Genomic DNA, 27,893 nt, shown 5'->3' with positions numbered 1-27,893 from the left:
TGTACTGTTCAAGAAAGTCTACTATCTGCAATAAAATGCCAAGGCCCAGTGTGCAAGTCTGGGCACCCTCAACTTCGCAATCTTCTAAACTCTCATTGAAGGTTAGTGATGCATCTGTTTGTACCAATTCATGACTTTTCGTTCTGTGACAGGCTTTGCGACGCGCGTAATGTATACGACCGAGGACCGTTTATTTACTGCATAAAATTCGACTGTATAACGTATGTGCTTGCACCTCGTTTCAGTTCCTTTTTGCTGATTACATGCGGCTCGCTTTTGGTACGGCACATATAGGGCTACAATGGATATTGAAAGCAGTACATCTTACCTTCAGTCTTTATGTCATATTCTGGCCTTTGTTGCAAAAATATTTCGTGCAACCCTTGCCTTGCATGCTCGCAATGCGATTTGATACCGGTGACGAAGGCATTCGGGAAATGCCACTAAGTGGCAATAAATGTACGGGCACATCTGTTTAATCATAGAACACCGAATATAACAATTTAGGGCATTTATCTGCATTTTCGACACGCCAAGTAACACTAGGGCAGCCTCACCTTTTCTACAAACTGCATGCCTTGGTCCATTTTTTAACCAAGGTGCGTAAAGCAGGAACTCAAAATGTAAGGCGTATGCCAGCTAGGCGTCTTACCTTGCCGTGATTTACACAAAGTCACGTAGCAGTGTGGCATTATTGTTGATTTTGTTTAATAAAAGTACTTTTGCTCATTTTCTTAGTCGTACAAAGTGCATACCCAAGCAAACATCGCGGCTTGGCGCGAGCAGACGACAGCAAAAGTGCAGCGCAGATGGGTAACTAGTAGCGACACAATGCTCGTAGTGGCAGAAATATAAAGTAGAAGAGGCGCGCTGGCGTTCTGCTCACTGGTCAGGTCAGTTTGTATGGGGGTGTTCCAGAACACCCATCCCATGGTACCACGCGTTTCATCGAGCGGCCGTGGTTGTTCTGTAGGTCGTGGCCGTGCAGCTGTTGCGGCCGCGGCGTTTAAAGTTTGAACTGGAACGCGCCTTCCGTGTAAACCATTTTAACACGTTTTGCCTTTGGTTTAACGAATACAGTAATACAGGCCTCCGCATGGATTTGTCTATGGAAGTTGCCATTAAGGGTAAGCTGTTAGCGGTGTCATCGAACACTTCGCATTTTTATCAACTACAAAAACGCTCTTACTCTGCTTTTTTTCTTTTTTTTTTCTTGTCTTTGTTCCCGTTCTTTTGTTATTTTATTTCTTTAGAGCACTGAATCGCGGTACTATGTTTATTTTGGTATGTTACTTTTTTTTAATTTCACATTTAGGATGTTTAACGGGCGGTACCAGCCTTGCCTGATTATGGGTTCCAGCTTCGGTGTCCCTGTTGCCCATTTGATGTCCTAGAGGCGCCGCCAAATTATGCCAAATAATAACACATTGTTTAATTGCACTTTGTACTTGCGCATATTCTCACTTCCCTCGAGGCGTGACCGAATCCAGCCAATGGAAACGAACTGCTGGAAAATTTTCTTTCGAGCGACTCTGCCGGTAGAATATCCACTGCGTTTTACTTATTCACACGTAAGAACGCGTAGTTTACGTTTTCAATCGTACACATAAAGCAGGAACTTGCCTTTTTTCACTGTGTATTGTGCTCTTGAACGTACTTGAAACGTAAGGGAAGATCGAAACTAAAGAAAAATGTATTCTGCAAACAAAAGCCTTGTGCCTCTAAGGTTGTACATGTACATCTACAAAAGAACTTGCTGCGAGGATTTTCAACATTCTTATTCTGTGTTTATACATTGTACTGACTATTTCCTCTGGTGATCTTGCCTTCTGTTGTAGCTGTCACGTACGGTTGGTCCCCTGAGGATTTCGACAATTCTGGTATTGAAACAGAGTTTGAGGACCTAAAGACGTCAGCACCTCACCTTCTCACATCCGACACTTACATGAAGTTGATGGAGGTATGTCGCTGTGTGGGCGGGCTGCTTAATCATCTTTATTCAGCTCACACATAAAACAAATATTTGTCATGTCACTTTGTGGCCTCAGATGCCTTTGAGCCATTAAATGTAATATAATCGATCAATTGAAGAGAAGAACAAAGGTAGGCGAAATGTGAGATTGTCTGGGCAATCTCACATGTGAACGATGTTCTGCGCACCATGCAGGTTCACAGCATGGTGCGCAGAACACATAACAAAGAGCACTCTTACTGCTGGGATGTAAAATTATATTACTTGTGATTTCATACTGTTTTCTTATTATTCATGTATTAAGCCAAGTAATACACCGAATTGTGTGCCAGGTGAGCGCACAGGCATCAGAAGTATTTAGCACAAGGTCGACAGCAGTTGCTTGCCTGTAATAGGGGGGGGGGGGCTGTATAGACAGTTGTCACTGCAGGGGCAGTTACCTCTGCCACTTTCCTATTACCCCACCTTCTATCATAAGAAGCCAACAAACCGTGACACCAAGGACAACATAGGGGAAATTACTTGTACTTATAATTGAATTAAAGAAATGATCAATTAATGAAAATGGATGAAAAAAAAAAAAAACTGCAAGGGTGGGGAATGAACCCACGTCTTCGCATTACGCATGCGATGCTCTCACCATTGAGCTACCGTGGCGCCGTTTTCCCATCCACTTTCTGGTGTATTTATGTTTTTCAACTAGAATTAACTCTGGGAGTGTTAGCCAGGCTAGCGCCACCGCTCACAAACCTAACGGCGAATGTGGAACATCCTTTCTGCCGCAGGCATCACGAGTACGTGATCTTTTTTCATGATCTATGTCACTCGTCCAGAGCAGTAAGGTTTACATTTTCTTTTTCTTTCTTTCTTTCTTTCTTTCTTTCTTTCTTTCTCTTTCTTTCTTTCTTTTTTTGACAGTGATGAAAAATAATTTGGATATTTTTGCATGTAATACCTCATTGTGTCTATTGTGTCACCCTGGTCAACCTGCTGCATGCACCAATTGAATTGGTAATGAAGCTGTGAACATGTAACACAAATCCTTCCAAGCTGACAACTGCTGCATAAAGTTAGCAGGCATATTATCTGCGGAATTTGCCCACTTGAGCAGCTTGGTTGGCTCCCCTCCCATATCAGACTGCAGTGTCAGCAGCAGCATTCTGTCTCTGCACGTGTGCCCCGCATCTCTTCTACAAGTGCATCAAACAGTTATCTGTACTTTGGAAGTACATATCATTGGAGCTGTAATTTTACTTATTATTTTTTCACATTGTTGATTGAAAAGGAGTAGCCATTAGCACTGTCAGGTAACTAGTTCCTTGTTGCAATTCAAAAGAAAAAAAATTATATACATAAAATATTAAGCAGGCCAAACATTGTTTTTTGAAAAAATTATTCTGCATTTTACGTGAAACGACTTTGCTGCCACAGAGCAATACAGCTTTCTCTTTGTGACATTTTATTTTAGAGGCAATCACTGAATGTGCCTGTACCAAATCAATTTTTGCCACTTTGTGTGTAACTCGGGTATGTGGCATGTTATATAGATCACAGAATCTTTCTACTTACGTTTGCAGAGTTTTAATTTTGTTACCTGTGTTATTTTGTGTTTTAAAGGCTGAAGTTATTGCCACGACTGCGAGAGAACGATGTGAGCAAGCTGCTCTATTGAAGGATGTGTGGAAGGATATCCGACATTCTTGCCACAGAAAAAATGATCCGCTACTACTGATTGACAAAAGTGTATGGAAATTAAACCATTTTCTTCTTAGCGCACATGGTAGTGCTACTTGCTTCTGCATAATGTAATGAGGGCCTGAGCTTGAAAGAGTGATTTAAATGTAATAGCACAAATTATTGAATCTAAGCCTATATTCACTATTGTTAAATATGTAGAGAAGCACATCACACTGATTGCTGCAATCTTGCTATAAAGCAATTTTGCCAGGACTCGGACAATGTGACAATGCTATTCCAATCCCATTACTTCTTGTGCTTCATCAGTGGGCCAAGTGCTGTTCCACCCATATTATCACTGGATCAGCTGTGTCTACAAATGAGTAGAATCAAGTCAAAGGAATCCTTGCATTATGCATATCCAGAGTAGATAAATTGTACGTACTGTGCATGTTGGAACACGTGCACAGTTTTTTGCAAAATACTTTGTATATTGTGAAAAAGTACTGCGGTATGTGGACAGAATCTGTAATATCTAGCCTAACTAACCACAAGGGCTGTAAAATATCAATAGGTAGGTGCTTTTCATTTGTAATGCTTGTTTAAACCTGTGGTAGTAAAAACTGTTAGAATAGTTACGTATGCATTGTGAAGTCTTGTGCATTACACAGTCTTACGGACATGCAGTGGTATTCAGCTTCCCTGGAATTCTTGTCTAATACCTCTGTCACACTAGACATTTTAATGTCATTCGAACTGAATGCCATTAGAATCGAATGACTTCCACAATCAAATGAGTTCGAAAAACTCATTCGGCTTTGCACTTGAAGCTAATGTGTCTACCCCAGAGACAAGGCAAAATATTACATTGAGCATTCGTAATTTTAGAAACGTTCATGTAAAAAAGTCATTCTTTTTTTTGGTGTGTTTTAAGGCATCTGTCATTTTAACGAGAGAAAAGCTGTACGGCAAGCTGTCAAAAAATGTTCTTACTCTCCACCTCAGTGGCGTCTGACCACCGTCTCTTTACTAGTCAGGCCATACTGTAAAAAAACGGCCACCTGTGTGCACGTACAAAGCAAGGTACACATCAACTAACCACTTCACCTGCTGCAACTGAGAGTCATCGTTCAGTGCTGCCATGTCAGTCATGTTGTCTGTGTTCAATTTATTGGTAAAGACTACAAAGCTGGCTAAGCCTTGCCTTGGTGTATTGTGGCTAGAAAGTCTCAAATAGTTTTATATGCGTGTTATTTCAGTGAAGGCGACGCCCAATATTTATTTTAAAATAAATAGATTGACTTTTCAGATACTCAGACATACCATGTTCTACTTTTGGCATTTTTTTAAAGGATTTTCATTGATATCGGGATCGAATGACATTAATTTTTCCTGTGTAGCACCACCACGGGTCGAATGGCATTTGTTGCACTGAATGTAATTCGAATCTAACAACATTAAAATGCCCAGTGTGACAGGGGTGTAAGTGCATTCCTTTTAAAGTTTGCACCGCATATGTTATTCAGTCACCTGACAATGAAGTTTTGTCTTAATGTCTGACCTGCTTTCCAAAATATAATGTTTTTTTGTCTAACTTAAGTGCCCCCTTAATATAAACACCGTTAGATCAAAGGGTTCACAAAGAAAAAATATTTATGCTGATGTTATATTTGTCTCAAATGTCTGACTCGCCAGAAATCAGACTTAGTTGTCACTTTCGTCATTTGGACTCTCCATAATTGGACGTTGCTGACTTGCTCAGACTTGCTAAAATCAGAGTTGGCAAGGCTCACTCGCGCTTACTCAGACTCGCAGAATTACAGGCACAGTCTTGTAATGGATTCACGGGCTCACTCATACTCATTTGACTCGGATCTGACGACTTGTAGCTTGTCTGGGCTCAGATTCACCGGTTCACGGTAAGGGTATTTGCTCAAATAAAAAATCAGATCTCTACATAATCGCATCATAAGTACTGTAAAAATCGTATAGTATTGTTTCAATAGTATTTTTAATTGGTGTGTTGAACAGTTTTTATGCACTGAAGTGCTTGCACAGCTTACTGTCTAAACTGGCACAAGTGTATTACTGTTTTATTCATGTCAGTCAGGTGTATAGTTCCAGTGGACACCACTGGTGACTATGTAGTCAGATTCACTTTGGATCATGTGGCCTCAGCCTTGCATGCAGACTCTTGGACTAAGAAAAATATTGGAATCATAAGTGGTCAAAAGTTGAATTCACTCAGACTCGCACCAGTTATGATTCACTGGGACTTGCTCCGATTCAAGCTCATGCCCACTTCAACTCATCTTGATTCACCTAGATTCAGATGCCACTCTATATATATAAACTCATTCGGGCTTACTCAGACTTGCAGGGCTCATTCAAGCTCAGACCCATGTCCGAGTGAGTCAATTCGAGGAAATTTTGGATGTGTGTATATATTACTCTGTGTTTTTTCAATAAAACTTTTGAGTGCCCATATTGTGCAGTCACAGCTTTGTCCTTGTCTAAAGTTGGAACTTGGCTTTACTGACCTCATTTAGTTATTATTTTAGGCAGTGGGCTCTTTTTTTGGCAAGAGAAGTATACCAAGAACATGATTCAACGCAGTTATTTCTTTTTGTTTGTCATTCTGATATATGCTAGCATGTTGCAAATGTATTAGTCATTGCTCACTGAAAGTGGTTTTCTTTATAGTATCATCAACAAGTTAAGAGGCTGCAGGCCTCAATTTTGCTTTCTCAAGATCCCGTGGGATGTATTTTGGGTACAGAAGATCCTGAACTAGAGCTGGCAAGTTGATTTTATTTATACTTTGCACTTTCGTGCCATTTTGGGTTGTCATTTTTGGGCCTTGTCGCATGCTGTGTAATATATGACACACCAAAGTTCTAACTTGAAAAAAGTGAAAGGAAAGAAAATGCTACAAATTTAGCCTTAATCTGGTCATATCTAGCAGTCCAGCAATATCTAGCATCATATCCATAGCAGCTGTAACTGGATAGAATTCTTTTTTTTTTTTTTTCTGAAATGTGTTTGTAGTAGCTAGGCATAGTGCATGCAAAAAGGTAATGTAAACTTCAATTTTAAAGTACTTACAGCTGAAAATATTCCCCCTAGTCTACTATCAGGGCATGCGGTTGCTCTTTATCAGTCTGTCGTAATATTTTGAATGCAGCAAACCTTTGACTATGCGAGACAAGCATTTATTTTTATCACATATGGTGCAGCATACACTTTTGGGTAACTTTTCTTTTTGGCATAGAAAACAAATCAGTTTTATTGGTACGAAACAAATTTGGTGGCACAGTATAATGTATTTACATGGTGTATCATCTTTAGAGGCATGCTTATATAAAAAAAATACGGGCACCAGCAGTTGTGATTGTAAAATAATGTGTGGAACCCACCACATTCTGATAGCAGCAACAGCAAACTGCCATTGAAAATTCTTTGTGCTTCAGCTCTTAAAGACTATACAAAGTAGGAAAGCCGCATAAAAGAAAATGTTTTGAGATCCAGCTCTGATATCGAAGCCATCATCCTGGCAATCAAGGCTGTCATCAAATTTCTTACAACTATGTGCTAGCTGCAGCTGTGCCAAATAAGTGCCTTTTAAAGCAAAGCTTTCTTTGCCTCTTCCCCCCTTTTTTTGGGTGCTGGCTGCTTGCATAATTGGCTGGTCCCGGGTATAGTGCAAACCAGTACTGGTTAAAGTGCAAAGCGAGGCGGCCTGGGGCGGCAGGTGAATTGCATAGACACAGATGTAAACTCCAACACAAGCACGCCTTTGTCATCATGCCGCCGTCATCATTCCTTGGTCATGATTTTGTCGCCTTCATTCCCATCATTTTCATTTCTTTGTTGTCATGCAATTGCCATCATTCCGTAGTCGTCACTGTATCGATGTCATTCCTTCATTGTCATTGTTCAGTCGTCAGTGCAGCATCGTTATGAAGTCATCCGTCCATTGTCGGCATGTTTTTGTCATTATGCTGTCTTCAATTCACTGTCATCATTCCATCGTCGTTTGGTCGCCATAATTTTATCGTCGTCATTCCTTCGTTGCCACGCTGTCGTCATCCTCTCGTCGTCATTTCAGTATCGTTAATCCATCGTCATCATTCCGTTGTCGCCATCCCTTCCTCATTATGCCATCATCATTTCGTCGTCATTGTTTAATTGTCATTATGCCTTGGTCATTATGCTGTCAACACTTGTGTCGTCGCCACTCCATTGTCATCATGCCTTTGTCACTGTGCTGTCGTCGTCACGCCATTGTAATTATGCCGTCATCATCTTGCAGTCGACATCATTCTGTGGTAGGCTATCAGTGTCGTCATCCCATTGTCATGCATGGCTTCTGCATATTGCAGTGCCGCAAGTTTAGACTGAGTGAGACATTTCTTGGTGAAAATAAGTCTGCGTTGGTCGTGTCCTTTGTACTTTGAAATGGTCGCTAAAAAAGAGCAGTGCTCCTCGCAAACATCAATGAAAACTTCGTCTAAACCTATTCCCACAGAGCATGGGATCTGCATATATCTTTTTTTACAGCAATGTTTCTATTTTTGCAACTGTTCTTATATATTTCACCGGTTTTCTATAACTAAATGTGTGTTTTTGTAGTCACTAAATGTAATCATGACTGCATGATTGATCATAAATGGTATGTGTTAATTTTGACTCGGTCAAAACTGTGCATATTGTTTTTTTTTTTTTTTGGAAAACTGAACTTTGTGTATTTTGTTCAAATTTTGTCACACGAAAATAATGATTCGTGCAGTACGGGGTGAAAAGACAAGTTGTGACTAAAGTAACTGATCTTACTTTTGTTCTTTAGCTTTTCATAGATGAATTACATCATGCAGTTTTAAGACATGTCCAGCACCGTGAAGCGAGGTTGTTACGATCCACAGATGACGGTGAGAACTTTTTCACAAATTGAGCTCTTGAAAAGAAAATTTGTGCCATCCACCTGAGAGTAGAAATAAGTTACAAAGAAATTCCATTGCAGGTTTCTTAGAAAAAAAAAACGAAAAAAAAAAAAAAACATTTGTAGGTTTATGCATGGACTACTGCAGTATGTCAACTTTCTGTATTGAAACTTCTGGTGAAGTTCCACGGAAACCTTCCTTGTTAAATCAAATATAGCTCAGTGTGATTTGATTTAATCATCTTGAGATGCTCACAAACTGCAAATTGTATTTGTTTATGTAGCATTGATAGCCTGGAGGTTTGTTTGTCATGGAATAATGTTAGAAAAAATAGTCAAGAATGCAGACATACATGTGATGAGTGAGGCAGTCAGGGTGTTAGAGGCTTACTTTATGACAACACATCACCACATCTTTTTTTTTTTTTTCTTTCAAGCCATGGAGGATGCAGGTTCGGAAAATGCAATCCAGTCTGTACGTGCAGATGTTGATGGCATAAAAATGTCAATTTTCAACCTGAGGCTTCAGCATGCAGAGTGCTTTCTCAAATTTGAGAAGGTTTGTGCCTAATATTATTATTTTTTTCTCTCATATTTAATGCTACAGACTCTGAAGTGTTGGTATAAACATTTCACCCAGTTTGTGACTGCTGTGGTAAAAATAACATGCACTATGCTGAAAATGTTTAGGTAATATTTGCAGTTTGCTTCCCTGTAGTATTTTAAGGTGGCCTGCCTACTTGTTTCTTTCATTGTTTTAATAGCATGCAAAATTTCACAATTGTATTTTGCTGCGGCCCTTGGTATTTATTTTGTTCCTAAATATTTTGTGCATCAAGTGTATTGGTAAACATTTTTCCAACTGTATTGGTTCACTGCTGCAAGAACAATAGCAGTGCACCCAAAAGTGCCTGCCTGAGCCCATTGCTGAATTTGTTACAAAACCTTCATCTTCACCAGCCCTTGTCCCTCTATAGTTGTGAAAGGTGCTGAGTAAAAAATCCAAATTAACGTACTTCATGCACATGTTCATAAATGTTATCACCTGCAGAATTGTTGAAAAAGAAAAAAGAAAAGGAATGTGTTCTGGGCAGATTTCAACAATTATGTGTTAAGATGGCAACGTCGGGCTGTTTGTATAGGAGCTGCACCTAATTTACTATAAGCAGGTGCATTGCCAATGCTGTAGAAAAATTGCTAAATGATCATTCTTTCTTCCCTATTAAGTGAAAATTTCCATCTGCAAAAACTAAATTCTTTGTTCAATGCATTTATAGTGTTCCTGATGTTTGGTTAGTTAACAGTGAACCTTCTTGGCTGTGCTTACAGCATGGCATCCAATAGGATTTATTACAAAACAGGGACATACAGGTGAAGACAGTGGATGTTTTGTGAAGCCATCAGAAGGCCCGTAATTGTATTTGTTCCTTTGCCATGTAAAATGGGAAAATTTACTTTTGGAGAAAATGTGCTTATGATGAAGCATGCAGACCTTGGGCCTATTAACAGGAACATGTGAGTGCATTATTATTAATCACCGAGAGGCTCTAATGCAGCTTTCTTGCCGCCTATTCAGTGGACCATTTGCCTCAGTATACTAGTTAGCGGCCCCGAAGGTAGGCATACAATGACTAATACTGCTTAAATCAATACACTGGTGCGTTGTTAATTGTTTGTGATGTGTACACTATAATTTTTCATGTCTTTCTTACAAAATAAATGCAGCACAACTAAATAAACTATTTTCAGTAGTGGCATCCTTCATGTATATTCACATGCAATGGGATTTGTACACCCCTGGTATCAATTTTACTTGCATAAGCTGTCCTTTCAGGTGTTCCAAGAATTCATTACAAGAAGTTTGTCATTGCCCGAGCTGAATGAAAAACAGCATTCACTTTTCTGCAAGTTACAGAAGACTATGAACATGCACAATGACATTATGTAAGTAATGTGAGGGAATATCATTTCAGCAGGCTAGTAAAGTTTCCTCTCTATGCATTAAATGGACCAAAAATGCCCAGGTATCCTTGAGCGTTAAATATCTTTCCCCACAGTTTATGACCTATCCTCGTCCAATTGTTGATACAATGTGGGAAATATTTTAACCCACTGTGGGGGGGGAATCTACTACACCAGATATAGTTATAGCATGCTTTTACTATAGGAGACTAGTTTGAGGCTCTTCTGGTCATACAAGGATAACTGATTTCTGTGGTCCCTCAAGTGTCTGCTGAATGTCTGCAAACGGTTGTCTATCAGAGTGCTTTGTTTTTGCTATTTCTAAGGCAAATAATGTAGCAGCTGTGTACCAGTGTGTTTTCTGCAGATATTCAGTGCACACAGTTGCATATGCATATGCCACATAAGCAATATTGTGTATCCACTGTGAAAGCACATTAGCGAAGGCATTCTGCAGCACAACAGCTTGTTGCAGGTTTGCCGTTTGTGGTAGCCACATTTCAGTGGAACTAAACCACAATGACACTTAAAGGGATACGGACACGAAATCTGAAAATTTTACCAAAATGCTGAAAATGAATCCTCAGTGCGTGATTACACCGAAAAGAAGTAGTCACTTAGCTCATTTTTGAGCCGATGGCTTTAATTTTGGCGATTTTGTGAGCGTGCGCCTTGCCGCCCGACCCGCAGGAGTTGAAAGTCGTGACGTCACGACACCCTCGTCGGATAGCTAGCCGGCTGGCCGCGGTCGTTTGAAGCGCGCCGATGCCGCCATCGCGAGCATGGATTCGAGTTCTGGTGCCTCTACCAGCGATGGGTACACTAAATATTACCGCTTATGGTTACGAACCTTCCGCGTCAAGCGACGAAGAAGAGCAGGCAGCCATGGAAGTGCCGGTCAGGTTTTCGCGAATCGTAGCGCGAAGATTTCGCTCTGCGCCAGTAACTTGTGCAAGAATTATTTCTCATTTCCTCTGTAAACTTGCTTTTTCAAGATCGCACGCATGCGAGGCAGCTGCAGGGTACTTCAGCACTGCATGGATGACTGAATAGTAGTTTATGCCGTCAGCGTGAGCAACTGCTGTGAGGTATCAGTACCTCCAAGACTCTCACGTCCACTTCGCCAGCCGACCGACAGATGGCAGCACCTGTCTGGCGTTCTGCCCAGTTTTTTCTGCTTTTAGCGAGAAGCAGAGCTGTGTGTGTGTGTGTCTGATCTCATGAGTCGCGCTTGCTAGCCTTGTATTGTTTTACTATGCTTTGCCAACATATTTAAAGACATTACTGCCTTCGTGCCCAGCCTCGCCTTCACACTGCTCAAGAAGGCTGCAAGTGAACAAAAACAGTACCAACATCTTTTCGCCTCCTCTTTTCCAACGTGCCGCTGATCATTTCTGCCTTGCGTTTTCGTGAGAAGACAGATGGCACAGCGTCAGGTTTTAAGCATTGCCTTTTGAGCGGCATGCCGAGGCTTTTCAGCACAGCCAGGCTGGTCACGTAATCTTCGTCGACGAAGTGGTCCGCGCAAATGAAGTCATTTTTTAGAGGTCTCTAGGCTGTGTGTGATGGCTGACAGGCAGGTATCCAAAGTTTACGCACCTTCTCGTCTCTGGGAAACGTGTGCGACAGCGTGTCACGACCGACAATGCTGTTATAACAGCAATGTCTGGGCATTTCCTTCCGCCACGACAAACGCATCAATACCGAGCGACGACCGTGGGAAGGCGCACATAAGACGCACCACCTGCATGGAGCGCCGATGGAGATAATGTTTCAGACGGATCACATGCGAAGATCGCTGAAAGGGGTTAAACAAACGCTGCAAGGGACCGACACCCCGAAAACACTGCGACGGCTGTGGCCGACCTCGGCCGCGCGCACGGGTGTTATGATGTCAAATTTCAGCTTCAGCCGGCGCCGCTTGGAGGCAAGGTGCAACAGAACATCGCAAAATGAAGATGCTTCTCGTTCTTTTTTTCAAAGCAGCTTGTTGTATTCGTCATTTTCAACTTTTGTTCCAACGCAAAAAAACACCCGCCAACTTTTGTGTCCCTATCCCTTTAAGTGCTGCAGTTTCGAGGCACCTTGAACAATCTCAACTAGTTGGATGGAGGCCTACACCTCAGTGTTCTTAAAGGGGGCCCCTCACCAGGTCTGGCTGTTTTGAGCTGATGAGCTCAGTGTATACAATGTGCGCTCACAATTGTGTCTGCCGAGTATTACAGCGCAGAAAGAGCTTAAATTTAAAACCAAACGCTGGTAGTCCTTCTCCTGGTGGGCACAGCGCTCCCAGCCGGAGAGTCGACGTCATTCGCACAACTGCGCCTATGTGCATGGCAGCTCCACTCAGTGACACGCGACTTCGAAAAGTATTTAAGGCAACATCAGTTATTTTTTTAATCTATTGCTTCAATAGACGAATTAGAGTTTAGAGAAATAATAAAACTTACAACCTGAATGTCTGCGTGTCTTTGTTTTACTTTGCACCGTAGCAAGTGAGATGTACTTCCATTTGGTCTGCTTGTTCCCATGTCGTGCAGTCACGTGCACAGAGAACGAAACTATGTAATTTTCTACCGTGCTCCAGTGCCGCGATCACGCTCTTTCATCCTGTCGCGTCTCCCTCAGTGCTTGTGATTGTGGCACTGACTTATATCGCTAATCAGGTGTTCTCATGCAGAGCACGCAAAATCGTCTGCTGCATGAAACGAGAGAAACGCAACAGTTCGTGCACTAGACCATCACAGGAAGTGTGCCACCCAGAAAAAAACGCGCGAGAGAGAGACGTTAAAAAAAAAAAAAGGCGGGGCTCATGATGTATTTGTCATGCGAAGGCTAGACGGGGCAAGTGAAGAGAGTGTCTATGTAGGCCATGACACTCACCTACTGAAATCATGGGTTCGCGGCTCTTCAAATATTTCTTTGTCGGCTATTGATGAACCAATTTGAAAAATTCTTGCAGTAGAACACTGTTTAGAGGACACCTAACAACTTCCAGCGTATAACCAAAATTTGCTATGTGGCCTGGTGAGGGGCCCTTTAATAGCCTTTGGTGTATGGGTGAAATTAGAAGTTAGTGAAACTGAGTGCCGGTTTTTAACCATATTGACATGTGACATACCGTATTTACTCTCATAATGAATGCACTTTTTTCCCCGAAAATATGCGCAAATTTGGTGGGTGCGTTCATTATGTGGAGTAAAATTTTGCGCAATCTTTTTTTCTGCGTCCACCTATAAAAAATTTGGAGGATGCTTCAGCTTCACCTTTACGAGCAGAACGCAATAGCGTTAACAGGCCCCGTTCGCATTGCATTTTTTTAATGAGTAGGCTTCACTGCAATACACAACATGGGAAAGCCAGCTTACAAAGACCAAGCTCACACCGATCCCCTTAAAGTTGGCTTCACTTTTTAACACAAATGCATTGCTGGGAAGACATTTTTCTAGGGGCAATATAGGCTATCTTATATAAAAATGTGAAGGCCCTAGGACCTTTTCTTATTATGAATTGTTTGCTGTTGCCTCGAGTGTCCAAAATTTAGAAAGGCTCGGTTTTCAACATTCCCCTCAATGTTGCCTAGAACCAAAGTGCAACGAAACACCATCAGAATTGGAGGACGCTTAAGCTTCGCCTTTAAGAGTGGAATGCGATAGCATTCAAAGATCCCTGGCTGCTTATCAGGCTTTTTTTCTCGTATATTCAAATTACAATCCGTTTTATCATGTCTGTAGGTTGTAGTTAAGTCGTACTTTACGATTTTTCTGACGAATTTTACTTTGAGGAATTCAATTTTCGTTCACTAAGCCCTTGCGCCAGGCGGAGGGCCTGTGTGGTCGGAGTGGTTTGGAATGAATTTCTGCCACGGACGCCAATGCTTACACCGACGCCTGGTTTTCTACGACACGGGGCCCTTAATGCTGTTGCTTAAATGTTTATGCATTTGCTATCGATTGTGATGGCAAATGCGTAGACAGCTCTATGAAGTAAAGATATTAGTTTTATCGGCCGTATAAATTTGTAAACATTTGCTTACTAACTAAATTAACAAGCATGGTGTCACGCGCTCACAGGCAAACATGAACACACCATACTCGATGACCGCGGCCACTCGCTGTCAAATCGCTGGCATTAGGAAGTGCAGTAGTAACAGCGAGCGAAGTGACCTTTGTGCTGTGTATCACTTGAACGCAGACTGAGCGGCGATAATGGAGCACGCACAAAGTTATAAGCCGCCGTCGCACCTAGACTCAGCCCCCGACACAGATTGCTTTCAAGATAGGGCATGTGCGGACGCGCAATGCGCAGTTGCTGCGCCGCCCCCCTCTCGCCAGCGCCATGCGCGCGACGGAATACGGCGAGTTTCCTCTCTGCTTTCCTTCCTTGAACGGGGGAGATCAAGCCGCGATCATCGGCGCCAATGGCAAAAGTGCCCCTGGAGTGTCCATACAATTGCTGTCGCAATTAAAGTAGGAGACACGGTACGATTCAGCGTCCGATATGGCGTCCAACACAATCATACCTGCCAGACGCCATATCGGACGCCGAATTGTATGGTGTCTCTCATACTTCACGGCAGCAAGTTCAGGGTGCGATCATTATGCGAAGAAAAGAAAAAACACGCTTCTTGTTTGGGAAAGTAGGGGTGCGTTGATTACGCAAGTGCATTCATTACGCGAGTGCGTCTATTATGCGAGTAAATATAGTAGATGAGGTTATACCAGCAGCAAAGTTGGGACTTCACTGTGTTTGGTGTTCAGCCTGTTGATTTTTGAGGGAGTGTTTTCTCTCTGCTCATAAATAGTTTCTTGTTCTCACAGAACTTAATTAAATTTCCAGCTGTGTTCTGATACTGAAATACTCCCTCTGGTCTTGCCACTTACCCTGTACTCATAAATACGCCTTCACTTGAAGAATTTTCTCGACTACATTAAGTGAAGGACACTGTCAAGACTGAAGTAGACACTGCACTTGAACAATATTCTCAGCCTGCCCACTCCAGTGCCATAATCTTTTCTTCGGAACCTCCATAGGACATTATTAGAATGCAGTAATCACTGCAGTCAGGGAGTAGTGCTGCCCTTCACTTGGTAGAGTAGTGGAGGAATTTCGATTCAATGTGTGTCTGTGTACGAGGTGGGCAAGGTGAGGGAGATGCTCTACGTTCTCAGAGAAGTAATCTAATCTGGGCTTATATTGTGTGGAATGTGAAGACTCAATGCGAGACAGGAGGAAGCTCAATGTGTACTAGCATTCAGCAACATGGTCAAGGTGTAGCCTAAATCTATGGCACTGGCCTAACTGGCATGCAGATCAATGTTTTGTGATACTATGTGATCACCACCACAGATTGTCATGTCATCATGACTACGTCAGGGTTGTGCGTAGCACATGTTTTGAACTGGTCACAAAATTAATTACTTAGTTATTTCTTACATGCTCAAAAATTTGAGGCTTCATACTGCAACTAGAGAGTCAACAGCAACATAATAAAGCAAAAAGAATGAGGCACAATAATTTTTTGTTAGTGCACCTCGAAAAGTACATTATACTAATCAGGATAGACTTAATGTTTTGATTTAGGGGCCAATTTTAAGTCTTAGATGCCACTGAAATCTAGATGAATGTACATCCTACAACAAAACCATTAAAGGTCAGCTATTAATTGCCAGCAATGGCTGGCTGGCCTTCTCCTTTTCATGAATAGAGTGTACAATATGGTGCACTTTTAAATGGAACCCCCAGCTTGTATTTCATTATTGAGTAAAGCTGAAATATGGTATGAAGGCCTGCAGGTTATATTTTTTTACATAGATGTCTGCCAATTATATGAGCCCCTTTGCTTACGATAAATTCAAAGAAATGTTATTGGTACTGGATTTATTGCCAATTTGGTGTTCCCTTTAAGAGTTGACTGTACTGTACATAGTTTTGAGAACATGACATTGTGGACTTAGTGGTCTGAAAATTATTCAAGAACAGTGCACATAGTACCCATGCATTTTATCTATTTGTGACAAAAATTTTCTATTCCATTTTTAGGGAGCTGCTTATAGTGGAACTGAATGACTTATATGGAGAAACGCATAAAACAGGCATAGGCATGAGGATGCTCCAGCCTCGGATACAGTGAGTGCCTTTGAAGATGTCTGTGGTGATAAACTTGTAGCAGTACTGCACAACATGTTGCAGGTTTGCTGTTTGTGGCAGCCACATTTCAGTGGGGCTAAACCACAATTACACATGAGTGCTAAGTTTTCAGGGCACCTTGAACAATCTCAAATAGTTTGATGGCTTGAAAGACGTACAACACCTTATTAAAGTTCCTACATGAAAGGGGTGGCATCCACTTGTGCAATGTTTGTACCATGCCTTGAAGGGCCCCTTAAGGGTGGATGCAGGGCTGAAAATAAACTTTTGAACCATTGCACGGATACTTATAAAAATCTATAAGTTTATGTATTTTCTTGTTTTAAGTATATATTGTGAATTGAATTATTTATCGAATAGAAAAGGTATGGCTGTCATACAGATCAATTAGGCATGTCACGTTAGGAAAACTATCATTTCATGAATAATGAAGACCCACTGATTACACTTCTGTAACAATGTCATCACTTTGAGCCTAAGTTCAATTTCTATCTTCCTCTATCTTCCTCATCTTCCGTCAGATATGAAGTAATGTTTTGTGTTAATAAATATTTTTAAATATATAAAGTACCTCATCTTGTTCCTGACAAAATTTGAGCTCAGAAAATACTTTGAAATCAGGTTTTGGCGAAGTAGTTTGGAAATGATAGTTTTCCTTAAGGTTTTGTTTAGCCAAAAAGTGCAAACTGAGAAAAATGAGCCCACAGATTTTATAACAAGCTATTTTATTATAACACCAAAAATATTTAATCAATGTGCACTGCTCCATAGATTGGACCCTCCTCTTCAATTCGAACCTGCTCTGCAGCAATTGCTTCAAGTCATCTTCACTTTTTTTTTTTTCAGCTTAGAGTAGTCCAGCGCCCTCGTCTGCGCTTGCAAACATGGGGGCCACAGTCAGAATTACGTCTAATTTTTAGTTTTTACTTTGCAGTTTGCTGTACTCTCGATGGAAGGTCTGCCATGATTAAAACGTGCAAAAATCAAAACCTTCTAACGCGGGTATTCATTCTTGTGTTCGCTATCTTGTGCACTCTGTGGCCGCACCATACGTGTCTGGCTTTTTTTGAGCTTGTGAGACATAGCGGACAAGCCTTTGTGTCGCATTCACCAAGCGTTATAGACACCTCATAGGTTGCAGTTGTCGGGATATAGGGGGAATGCCAACGGCTCTCTGCCTCGGCACACCGAGTTCCGCGGTTGGCGCATGCCTGCGCATCAACCGCGGTCCGGTACAAGCTCGAGAAAACAATAGAGGACAACCACGTGTACACTCGGAAAGCATTTATTACGACTGCAACTAACACTTCGAGCAGGCCAGCTAGCTATAGTTGGAGAATACGGGTGGCCGCGACGTTTGCCACGGCAAGAACGCGGTTGACTAACCACGTGCAGGAATACGGGAGCGGCGGCGGAGACTTCCGCTATCGCCGCTTGCTAGGGACCAAAGAGACACGGGCGATGTCAGCAGGATCTCACGTGACCCACCCGGTGGCGCTCATAGCGCTTGCGATCCCCGTGTGCTGCCCGTGGAAGGAAAGTTTCCCCTCTCCCTGGCGCGCATGCGCCTGACGCGACGTTCGCTGCACGTGCGGCGGTCATGGGACCCGAGGATTCCCACATCCCTCCACCCTTAAATGTTGCCCTACGGCGGAGAAATCGCTCGAACGACGGCATTGACAAAGTATCCAGGCAAATGCGATGGTAAACTCCGGCAGGAAATGGCAGAATCCTCGTTGATAGGCAGCACAGTCCTGTGTGGCGGCCGCCCAGATATGACAGCTGTCACAGTGGTTGACGATAACGGGGGCTGAAGATGGCTTGCCCTCAAGATGCGCGCCGCAATGTCCACCCGGGAACAGCGGGTCAGGACTTTCTCGAAGCAGCGCGCGCGCCGGCACGATGAACCTCGCACCGACGCATCCTCGTGGGAGTGTATGATGGTGGACCTTCTCATTGTGGCTGCCATGTGCTGCTGCATCGGACCGCGAACAGGGAGGCGCCTCCGCTGCAATTTGAGGCCGGGACAGCAGGCAGGGACGTGGATGATGGCAGCTATAGCAAGTCCAGGCGGCTTCACTCGTCCTGCAAAGTCGCTCAAATGCACTCCACAAACGCTTAGAATTAAGGCTGTAGAGGCCGCCGCAGCGTCGGCTGTCTGACACGATAGTGAACCACCCTGTCTACCGCATAGCTTTATGCAGCATTGAAAAAAACAAAACAATCCAGTTCATTTGAATGAAGTTATTCGCTTCGACCGAATTTTTCCGGTCTGATCCAGCGTGAAAGTGGGCGATGCTCATATGAACAAAGCGCTCTATGGTCCCCCGAGATTTCTGTTATTCCGCCCGCAAAATATTGAGTTCATCTGAACAAAATAAGCTTCTGTTTCGAACGAGGTTTCTCCGCTCGGGCAAGTATAGTAAAACTAGCGAATCCGTTTGCACCTGTTAAATGTCACGGCATGGTCGTCTTTGAACATGCGACCGGCAGCTCCGAAGCTCCGAATCGCGTCCATGACGGATACCAATGCCACAAAAGGCCCATAAAGGGTTCCATTGAGCCGCCGTGAGGAAATGCAGGCCTAGCTAAGTGGTCCCCACTGGCTGCTCAACCCGCAGCTTCCGAGCAGACTCCTGGGACTGCGCCCCGCTGACGTCCTAGCCAGCATTTCCGGCGCCCGGCTCCCAGAGGCAAAGATACAGAAAGGAGGCTATTTACATATGTACAGGGAAAATCGACCACCGTGTCGGCTGCTGCACTCACTCACTTCGGGCCTACTCTTAGAAAAAAACTCGCTGCAAATCTCAGCGTCTACACAAGTTCGGCGACAATGGCGCAGCGTTACTTCGCACTCAAGAAAGCACACGCCCAACCTAGCTAGCAATCACGCCTTTGGGTGAGGCCTAACGCTTGTCCGGACAAAGCCTTCAGGCTTCCTCGCATCCGAACTGATCGTCGTCCCGTTTTCCAAGAGCTTGCCCCACGTTGGGAACGCCAAATGTCAGGATATGGGGGGAATGCCAATGGCTCTCTGCCTCGGCACACCGAGTCCCGCGGTTGGCGCATGCCTGCGCATCAACCGCGGTCCGGTACAAGCTCGAGGAAACAATAGACGACAACCACGTGTACACTCGGAAAGCATTTATTACGACTGCAACCAACACTTCGAGCAGGCCAGCTAGCTATAGTTGACATCGCTGAGGGTTCCCTCGAAGAGAATAATACACTAGATAAAGAAGGGCTTCCGACTTACCAACTGGGGAATACGGGCGGCCGCGGCGTTTGCCGCGGCAAGAACGCGGTTGACTAACCACGTGCGGGAATACAGGAGCGGCGGCGGAGACTTCCGCTATCGCCGCTTGCTGGGGACCAAAGAGACACGGGCGATGTCATCGGGATCTCACGTGACCCGCCCGGTGGCGCTGATAGCACTTGCGATTCCCGTGCGCCACCCGCGGAAGGAAAGTTTCCCCTCTCCCAACTCTCCCTGGCGCGCATGCGCCTAACGCGACATTCGCTGCACGTGCGGCGGTCATGGGACCCGAGGATTCCCACACAGTGACACTAGCCCAAATTGTGAACACTGTCAGGTACCAGAAACGCTTGATCACATATTTTGCGTTTGTCCCACTTACATGCAAGAATGATAGAAACTTGTCTCTTCCAACGCAAACATAGATAAGAGGCCACTATCAGAGGAGCTTATTTTGGGTCCTTGGCCTAATGCAAACAGCGCAGCCTTGATTACAAACGCATGCCTTTAGAGATGCCACAACGTTGTGAACTTGTATTATACGCATCTCCTTCTCATATAATCATCATCATTCATCAGCCCTTCCCGTCCCTTTTCCACAGTATTGAGTAGCAGGCCAGACCAAGCTATAGCTCAGGTCGACCGCTGTGCCTTTCTGTAAATGAATTTTTTTCTCTCTCATTTTTGCGGCGGCGCCTTGAATACAGCAGTCATGGGCGCTCTCGATGGTGAGTGAGCGCCACCATCATGAAAAGAGTTCATTTTCTTCTTTTCTACGGTGCAGATTGCAACCAAAATTGCTGATGGGCTTCTTTATTTGTCTAGGAATCCCAAATACACAGAATTAGAAAATGCGTTTTCTGGCAAAAATTGCGATTTTAGCCACGCATCTCCCCTTAACCACCTCTCACACATTTGAAATAAATGCTTATCGTCTACAGGACGTAGTGACTATCATCTTTGGCAAATGCGGCTGTGCCATGGGGACACCACAAATTTAAAAAAAAACTTGTGTTCCTCTCCTGGCCTTTTCGGTGCCTGCTTCTCGCATTGTTATGTCAACAGGGTGGTGCTCCAGGTGGCGTCACCAGGGTAAACGCTGTCGATTGGTTGGCTGACGAGGGACAATAGCGCCAACATGACGAGAGCCGACTGTGTTCGAGAATGGAGGGCGCTCGCCCATTGTGCGCCACTGAACCTTTTGTGAAGCTTCCATTCAGTCGGCACCACGCGGAGGGCGATTAGGGGTGGGCAACGGAGGAGCCTTTGTTATGTTGTGTTGATGTGACCCGTAGGGTTCGCTGCACTGCATGGAGTTGGTGAGAGTTTTCGGCAAGGATGAGAGCGCCAGTGGGAAGGGTAGCAAAGACGAGCAAGAAACCGCGGTGGCCACATAGTCAATCATCAAATGCCTGTAACTTTGTTATTACTGCACCATATCAAAAATTATTTCAGCTATATGTTTATGGTAAACTAGAACACAGCTGCCACTATGTAACAAATTTTCGAGCTTAAGGTGATTTGGGGCCATTTGAGGCAACCCTGCTTGAAAAAAAAAAAAAAAAATACTGACGACTCCTGACATTATTGCACCCACATCACGAAATTTCACTAATCTTACTTGCTAGAAATTCGTTCATTCACTGTTCTATGGCAGCAATATTTGGGATGTTGATTTGTGTCAGTCACTGGATGTGAGTGAGTCAACTTTTGCTCTTGGGGCATGTAACAATATTTATTAAACTACAAGACTTATTTCATAACTTATGTTTACATGTACACATTTTCCATATAAAATGTTGTGTTGGCTTCGTGGTATAGTGACATTCATTCAGTGTGAATATATAAATAAATTACCAAGTGCGCGAGGTATTTGAGGACATATGACAACTTCAAGAATAGCAGCAATATTTCTGTCAAGAATTGAAATATTTGTTCTAGATTTTTTATGTTTCCTTTACCACTGTTTTCTAAAGCTGCTAATAAAACCATCTTCAGACTCAATTATTTACTTAATTCAACTTCGTAGCGGCTACGTGCTCAAATCTCATAGTATGTGTCAATTTTGGGCAATGCTTCCACAATAGCATTTAGTGAGGTTCTAATACAGTAGAACCTTGTTGATACGATCCTGTTACATACGATTTTCCCGTGCCGACTTTCGCGATCGAGAACACAAAAAAATGACCCAATAGAGTTACGCTTATTTTTTACCGGTTCATACGATCTGGGAAAACTATTTTTCGGCACCAACGTTCAGTACATGACGAAGCTGCGATCGTATATGTTTTCTGACCGCTTGATCCCATGTAAAAAAGAAAATGCACAAAGCGCACACGATTGAGAACAGTAGCCACCCGCCGCATCAGCTTCCCCGCAATACTTGCCCATCTGTCTCACTTTAGAATGCCAGCGCACACTGTTTCTTATTCCGGTACCAGCAAATCTCCCAGGTCGTCGCATGCCTCATTCACAGCTATCGCCACCTAACCTATTGCGATAAGCATCTCTACCTATCTGTTTTACAGTGTGTGAGACGTAGTGCATAGTGCTGTTGGTAGCGTACTACACGCTTTTAGTAGGCGATAATCCAAACGTGCCGCCGTTCCCTGCTACAGGCGGCGTGATGTGAGCGTCACGTTTCGCTTCGGTAGCATCCGGCGTCGCCCACCAGCTCGATTTCGTTTCGGTTTCCGTCGGACTAACTGAAGTAGAAACAAACAGACTGGTCCACACCTTTATAATTAGCAGGGTGACGTACCGCACTCCTGTACCAAGCACTAACAAACCAGGAGATGAAACAAGTTAATACAATCGTAAGGAAAGCTTTTAAGGCAGCGCTTGGCATCCCTGAAAGTGCTAATAACGAGAAAGTCGACAAACTAGGTCTCTACAACACTTTTGAGGAATACGCGAGCATGGTCCTTGTAGCTCAAAGAAAGTGGCTCAGCTCAACGAACCAGGGACGTGCAGTTCTAGAAAAGCTGGGTTTCACACCGCTACCACTATACTGCGACGAGGGTACAGTGCTACTGGACAGGGACACGAGATCTCACATCACAGTGGCACCGATACCAAAGAATATGCACCCAACATACCATGCCAGTAGAAGACAAGCACGAGCGGTAACCCTGCGGAATCGTGTTGGGAAAGGTTCGGCCGCGTACTACACAGATGCTAGCAGAGCCAGTAGAGAGACTCGCACACTAGTGGTTACCCAACAACAACCTATCATAATGGCCACAGTCGTAACTCGATCCACGTGCGCGGCTAAAGCGGCTGCAACAGATAGCCATGACCATTGCAGATGCGGAACACAGAAAAGAGTCGGCAGTCATACTGTCCCACTCGTAGATGGCATGTCGCCTGTTTCTGAATGGGACGGTACCCAAAATGGTACGTAAAATTCTGGGACAAACCTTGAAAGAACACCACGACATTATCTGGTGTCCAGCTCACGAGGGCATGGAGGGTAACGTTGCGGCAGACCGTATAGCTCGAGGATTCAACAACCGAGCTGCGGCTGGGCCGAGCGCGGAACTTCTTCCAAGCACTCTTGATATTCTTTTACAACATCGGGAGGAACGCCGAGTCTACGGTCATCCACACAAGGTCCTTAACAGACAGCAGAGTAGGGACTGGCGACGCATTCAAACAGCTTCCCCAACCTGCGTCACCTCAGTAAAATAAGCCCAACTAGATTTCTGGACATCTGTCCATGGTGTTCCAACAAACCCACACTACAACATACCACATGAGTGTGCCTGGAAAGGCCTTCACATATTACTAGCCCATACATAACATCACAACCACTCATATTAAATAGGCAGTGGGAGGCGTGGCTTGCGGACGAGGAAAAGGCGAGCCAAGTGGACTAAGCCCAACGAGCTGCTCGCGCCAGTGGAGCACTGGACTAAGGGCCCAACCACGCTCGCCTAATTTTTCCTTTTGAAATAAAGTTTCTTTCCTTCCTTCTTTCCCGTCGCCGGCTTTAAATACTGCTCAGTAGGAAAATAACAAAATGTACGTGCCTAGGGCCACCGATGCCCCACCAGCTCCACGCGCGTCAGCGCCTCGTGCACAATGATTCACATTACGTAGATGTCAACTACAGTTGAGTCTGTCCAATTTTTTAGTTACTTCAGATCGTACGTCCTTTCTCGCGTTTTTTTTTTTCCAATACGTATGAACGATTTTCTACTGTATTGTGTGACTGCTTGTTAGTCTCCCTCTTAGTGATGCTGGCCATACATATCAGCATAGCAGGTTGGGAACTGGGGATGCTACATTGAGGGTGGCATGGCTGCAGATGTTCATAGCCAGCCTCTCTTGGGTCGCGCAGGCCCTGTGGAAGAAAGCAAATCCATTATTTAGGAGGGGTGAGTAATGACATCGTGTGCAGAAAGCTTGGCTGTTGACTGCCACTTGAGGGTCCCAATTTGCCAATATGGCCTTTCAGTGTTTTCACTCATCATGACCTCCACCTTCTGGAGAAATTCAACTGCCTGAGTGGTGCCTGACCACTGGTAGCGCTTATTTCTCTGTCTCGGATGATAATTGGCCATAAACTGTTCTCACCCAAAAAAGAGGATTTGGCGACATTCAAGAAGGTGGTGATCTCCCAAGTTGCAACAATCTGAGCATAAGGCAACTAGGACAGCATTTGACTTGATCTGCATCAGACTAGAAGCTGATACTTTGGAGTGCCATATAGGTGGTAGATGGGTTGAAGACGAAGTTAAGCATATGATCTAGACAGAATGGAATGAGAATGTTGATGTCTGGCGATTCGAAGCCGTGTCCTCAAATACCTTGCATTTGTATACCTCTGCTGAAAACATTAATACAGGCTCATGAGGATTGTGGCTCTGCTTTATGGTATTACCATTAATACACATTCTATGTATAACTGTCATTTTTTTGTAATACAAACAAGACGGAGGTTCATAGGAAGATGGATGCCCGAGGCTGGAACCAGCATTTCAACAAGGGTTTTGTCAGGGCAGCAACTGGTTATCTTGGCAGCGCTTATACCATGTCTCCTAGCTAACATTAGCCAAGCTTGCTCAATGAAAATGAAGATTTAAAAACATGGTGCAGAATACAATTATAAGACCTATGGTGTTCAGAGGTCATAGGTCTGATGACTGAACACTATAGGTCCTAAAATCATATCTTGCACCATGCTTTTTTTTTTTCTTTTAATCTTTCTCTTCTTTTTTTTTCCTTTGAACAGCTTGGCTGACGTTAGCTGGGACGCCCTATATAGCTTAATTACTATTCCTTAAGAATAAGCAGCTGCGTAAAGTGAGAAAAGTCTGAATGCTTAAAAGCAAGGGGAGAGAGGGGTTGTGATGCAGGTTCTTCCAAGAAGTAGAGGTGACTTAAATAGAAAAGAACCTTTCACATGTAAGCAGGCATTGTCAATCCATAGTACGTATTTCAATTCATAATTGACAATGACTGCTTACACGTGAAGGTTCTTTTTTTTATTTGCCATCCTTACTACTTGGAAGAAAACCTGCAGCATAACTCCCCCTCACCTTTTTTTTTTTTGTACATTTTTACTTCCCTCACCTTACTCTGCACATCTGCTTATTCTCCTCCCCCATTGGGGGTGGGAGAGAGGTATAAAAATTCTGCCAAGAGTAGTTGCTCTGACAATGACAAGTCCCCTTGTCTAAATGTTGACTCCAGTCTGCAGCATCACTTTTTTCACCAGTCTGGATCATTGTTTTGGAATGAATGCTTAGACCTTATTTGAATGCCCTACATGTAAATGTGATTATCTGAAGCTTATTCAGCTGAGTACTGTACAAAACTGCACCCTGCCTTTTAGCATATTGTGATGTTGAATGCTAACATTGTTTCATTATTTTGCAGCAACGTGTTGTTACATAAATTTCTTGAGACCCAAAGAAAACTGGAGCAAAGGGAGGCATTGAGTGCCCAATTTGAGAGGATTTGGTCTCCAAAGGTGGAATCAATGATTAATCTGTACCGCTCGAAATGTCAGCAACTCAAAATGCTGGAGAGGGGATTGAAGTATTTGGAATAAAAAAAAGGTGAGTTTCTTATTGCAGAAAATGTTTTTGTTTTTTCGAATCTCTACATGAAAAATGTAGCACTTTTTTGTAGCTTTTCTAATAAATACCACTGGAATAACATACTGAATCAGTCATCGTTTGAGCAAAATAATGCATGTTATATAGATAGGATAAAACATTTTATTACTAAGTAGGTACCTTTTGTTTCTTTAAAGTGTCATCTTTGTGATCACTTGATGTGCTGCTACTACTTAGTGCCTTTTAAAATTCTATACTCTGATTCATTTTTAAGCAGGCCTGTCTATAACTAAACAAGATATTAAAATTTCTGTGTGGAATATTGTCATTAAAGGTGTCCTGAACCACCCCTTGCTATGCGTGGAGTTAACAAGTAGAATTTGAAGATAGCTCCCACTTATTTTCAGAGAGGGCTCCTCTTGGCCATTTTTAGAACTGCTGGCTGCCACTTGAAATCATGTAGCAGCCATTGGGCCAGGCGCGTAGCCAGGTGGGGGGCTGATGGGGCTTCAGTCCCCCCCCCCCGAAATTTTTTCGTGCTGTCATGCATCGCCGACCAAAACAACCACCGGCGCCGGAAATGATTGTGGATTTTGTCTACAATGTCTTTTTGACACTCGAAAAGACATTTCGGCGCAAAAATTGCGAACTCAGGCTGGATTTCGTGGAAACGCCCATGCACCTGGAGTCACATAACGTAAGGAGCCCCAGCCGAGCACAAAGTTTCAAGGGATTTTCGATAGCGAGCGGGCGCGTCGCGGCATCTCGCAGCGGCGCCGGAATCTACGGAGCGCATAGATTTTAATTCCGAAACTTGATGAGTATAAAGTTCTCATACACTTTTGACGCGAAAGCGCACTGACATTTCCAAAGGTGTGCTTCTGATTTTTAATTCTGGAACTTTCTGGGTTTAATGTTTTTATAAACTTGGGCCAACATGCATGCACTCGAACGCGCGTGTCTAAGCCGCTCCAGAAATGGAAGCACGCGCTCGCAATCTTGCACGCACAGGAAAATATTAAATATCACCGTGACTGTCAGCTGGCATCTGATAATTTTCTCCAAACATTTTCAGAAAGCGCGTCCAATGTGATCGATAAGCTGGACCAGGGCAGGCAAAGTAAAATAAGAGAAAACAGAAGAAACTCAACGGCCTATTTAATTTGAGACAGTTCTTTTTTGCGGGCGGCAAAGTCTTGCTCTCCGTGGCGATAGGGACACTGGTTCTATGGATTTAAGTAAAGCCCCCGCTGAAAATACTGGTATTTCCAGAACGCTTCTTCGCATGCGAGCTGATTGTGGAGATACACATCTGAAGAACCATTTGGAACGTTGCCCCAGTAATGCCTCGTATTTAAACCAGACGTACAAAACCAAATTATAGAAATGTGTGGTGAAATTATCAAAGAAAGCCTAGATGCAAAAGTGAACGCTGCAGGCTGCTTCTCCGTACTTGCTGACGAAACGACGGATATTGCTGGAATCGAACAGCTCACTGTTTGTGCAAGGTACGTAAACAAGGATGTCAACGATATCGAAGGAAGGAAGGAAGGAAAATAAGAGGTGAAAGGCAGAGAGGTTAATCAGGTTAAGTGTCCGATTGGCTACTCTGCACAGGGGGATGGGGTAAGGGCAGAAAATATTAGAAAACAAAAGAAGATTAAAAAGAAAACTAAAAGAAACGTATCAGTCCGCACATTCTATAGTTTTTCACTAAGTCCTGTTTCTTTTAAAAAGCGTAATAGCGCTTTTAAAGCAGTTCGTTCCGACGTCGGCTGGGACCAGGGACCGAGAATTGTGGCTTCCGTAAGAGGACGGCTGTCTACCTTGTCGAGCGTGGTGCTGAGGAAACGATATCGAAGTGTTTTTAGG

The 27,893-nt window shown here is 43.5% G+C and overlaps 1 protein-coding gene across 1 annotated transcript in view; it reads left to right on the top strand.

Moving 5' to 3' along the window:
* The first annotated feature begins 910 nt into the window (after positions 1 to 910).
* Positions 911 to 27,893, top strand: part of LOC119432469 (uncharacterized) — a 30,720-nt gene continuing 3,737 nt past the window's right edge. The window contains exons 1-9 of the mRNA XM_037699635.2: positions 911 to 1,127; positions 1,839 to 1,960; positions 3,590 to 3,715; positions 6,353 to 6,448; positions 8,496 to 8,577; positions 9,026 to 9,147; positions 10,423 to 10,532; positions 16,593 to 16,679; positions 25,840 to 26,021. Of these exons, the coding sequence (XP_037555563.1) occupies positions 1,097 to 1,127; positions 1,839 to 1,960; positions 3,590 to 3,715; positions 6,353 to 6,448; positions 8,496 to 8,577; positions 9,026 to 9,147; positions 10,423 to 10,532; positions 16,593 to 16,679; positions 25,840 to 26,014 (951 nt within the window). The 5' untranslated portion in view covers positions 911 to 1,096 and the 3' untranslated portion in view covers positions 26,015 to 26,021. The remainder of the gene's footprint in view (positions 1,128 to 1,838; positions 1,961 to 3,589; positions 3,716 to 6,352; positions 6,449 to 8,495; positions 8,578 to 9,025; positions 9,148 to 10,422; positions 10,533 to 16,592; positions 16,680 to 25,839; positions 26,022 to 27,893) is intronic.

Source organism: Dermacentor silvarum, chromosome 1 (assembly GCF_013339745.2).
Source record: "Dermacentor silvarum isolate Dsil-2018 chromosome 1, BIME_Dsil_1.4, whole genome shotgun sequence".
Classification (NCBI taxonomy): Eukaryota; Metazoa; Arthropoda; class Arachnida; order Ixodida; family Ixodidae; genus Dermacentor; species Dermacentor silvarum.
The sequence above is the reverse complement of the archived record's forward strand: the minus strand, read 5'-3'. Positions and strand labels throughout refer to the sequence as shown.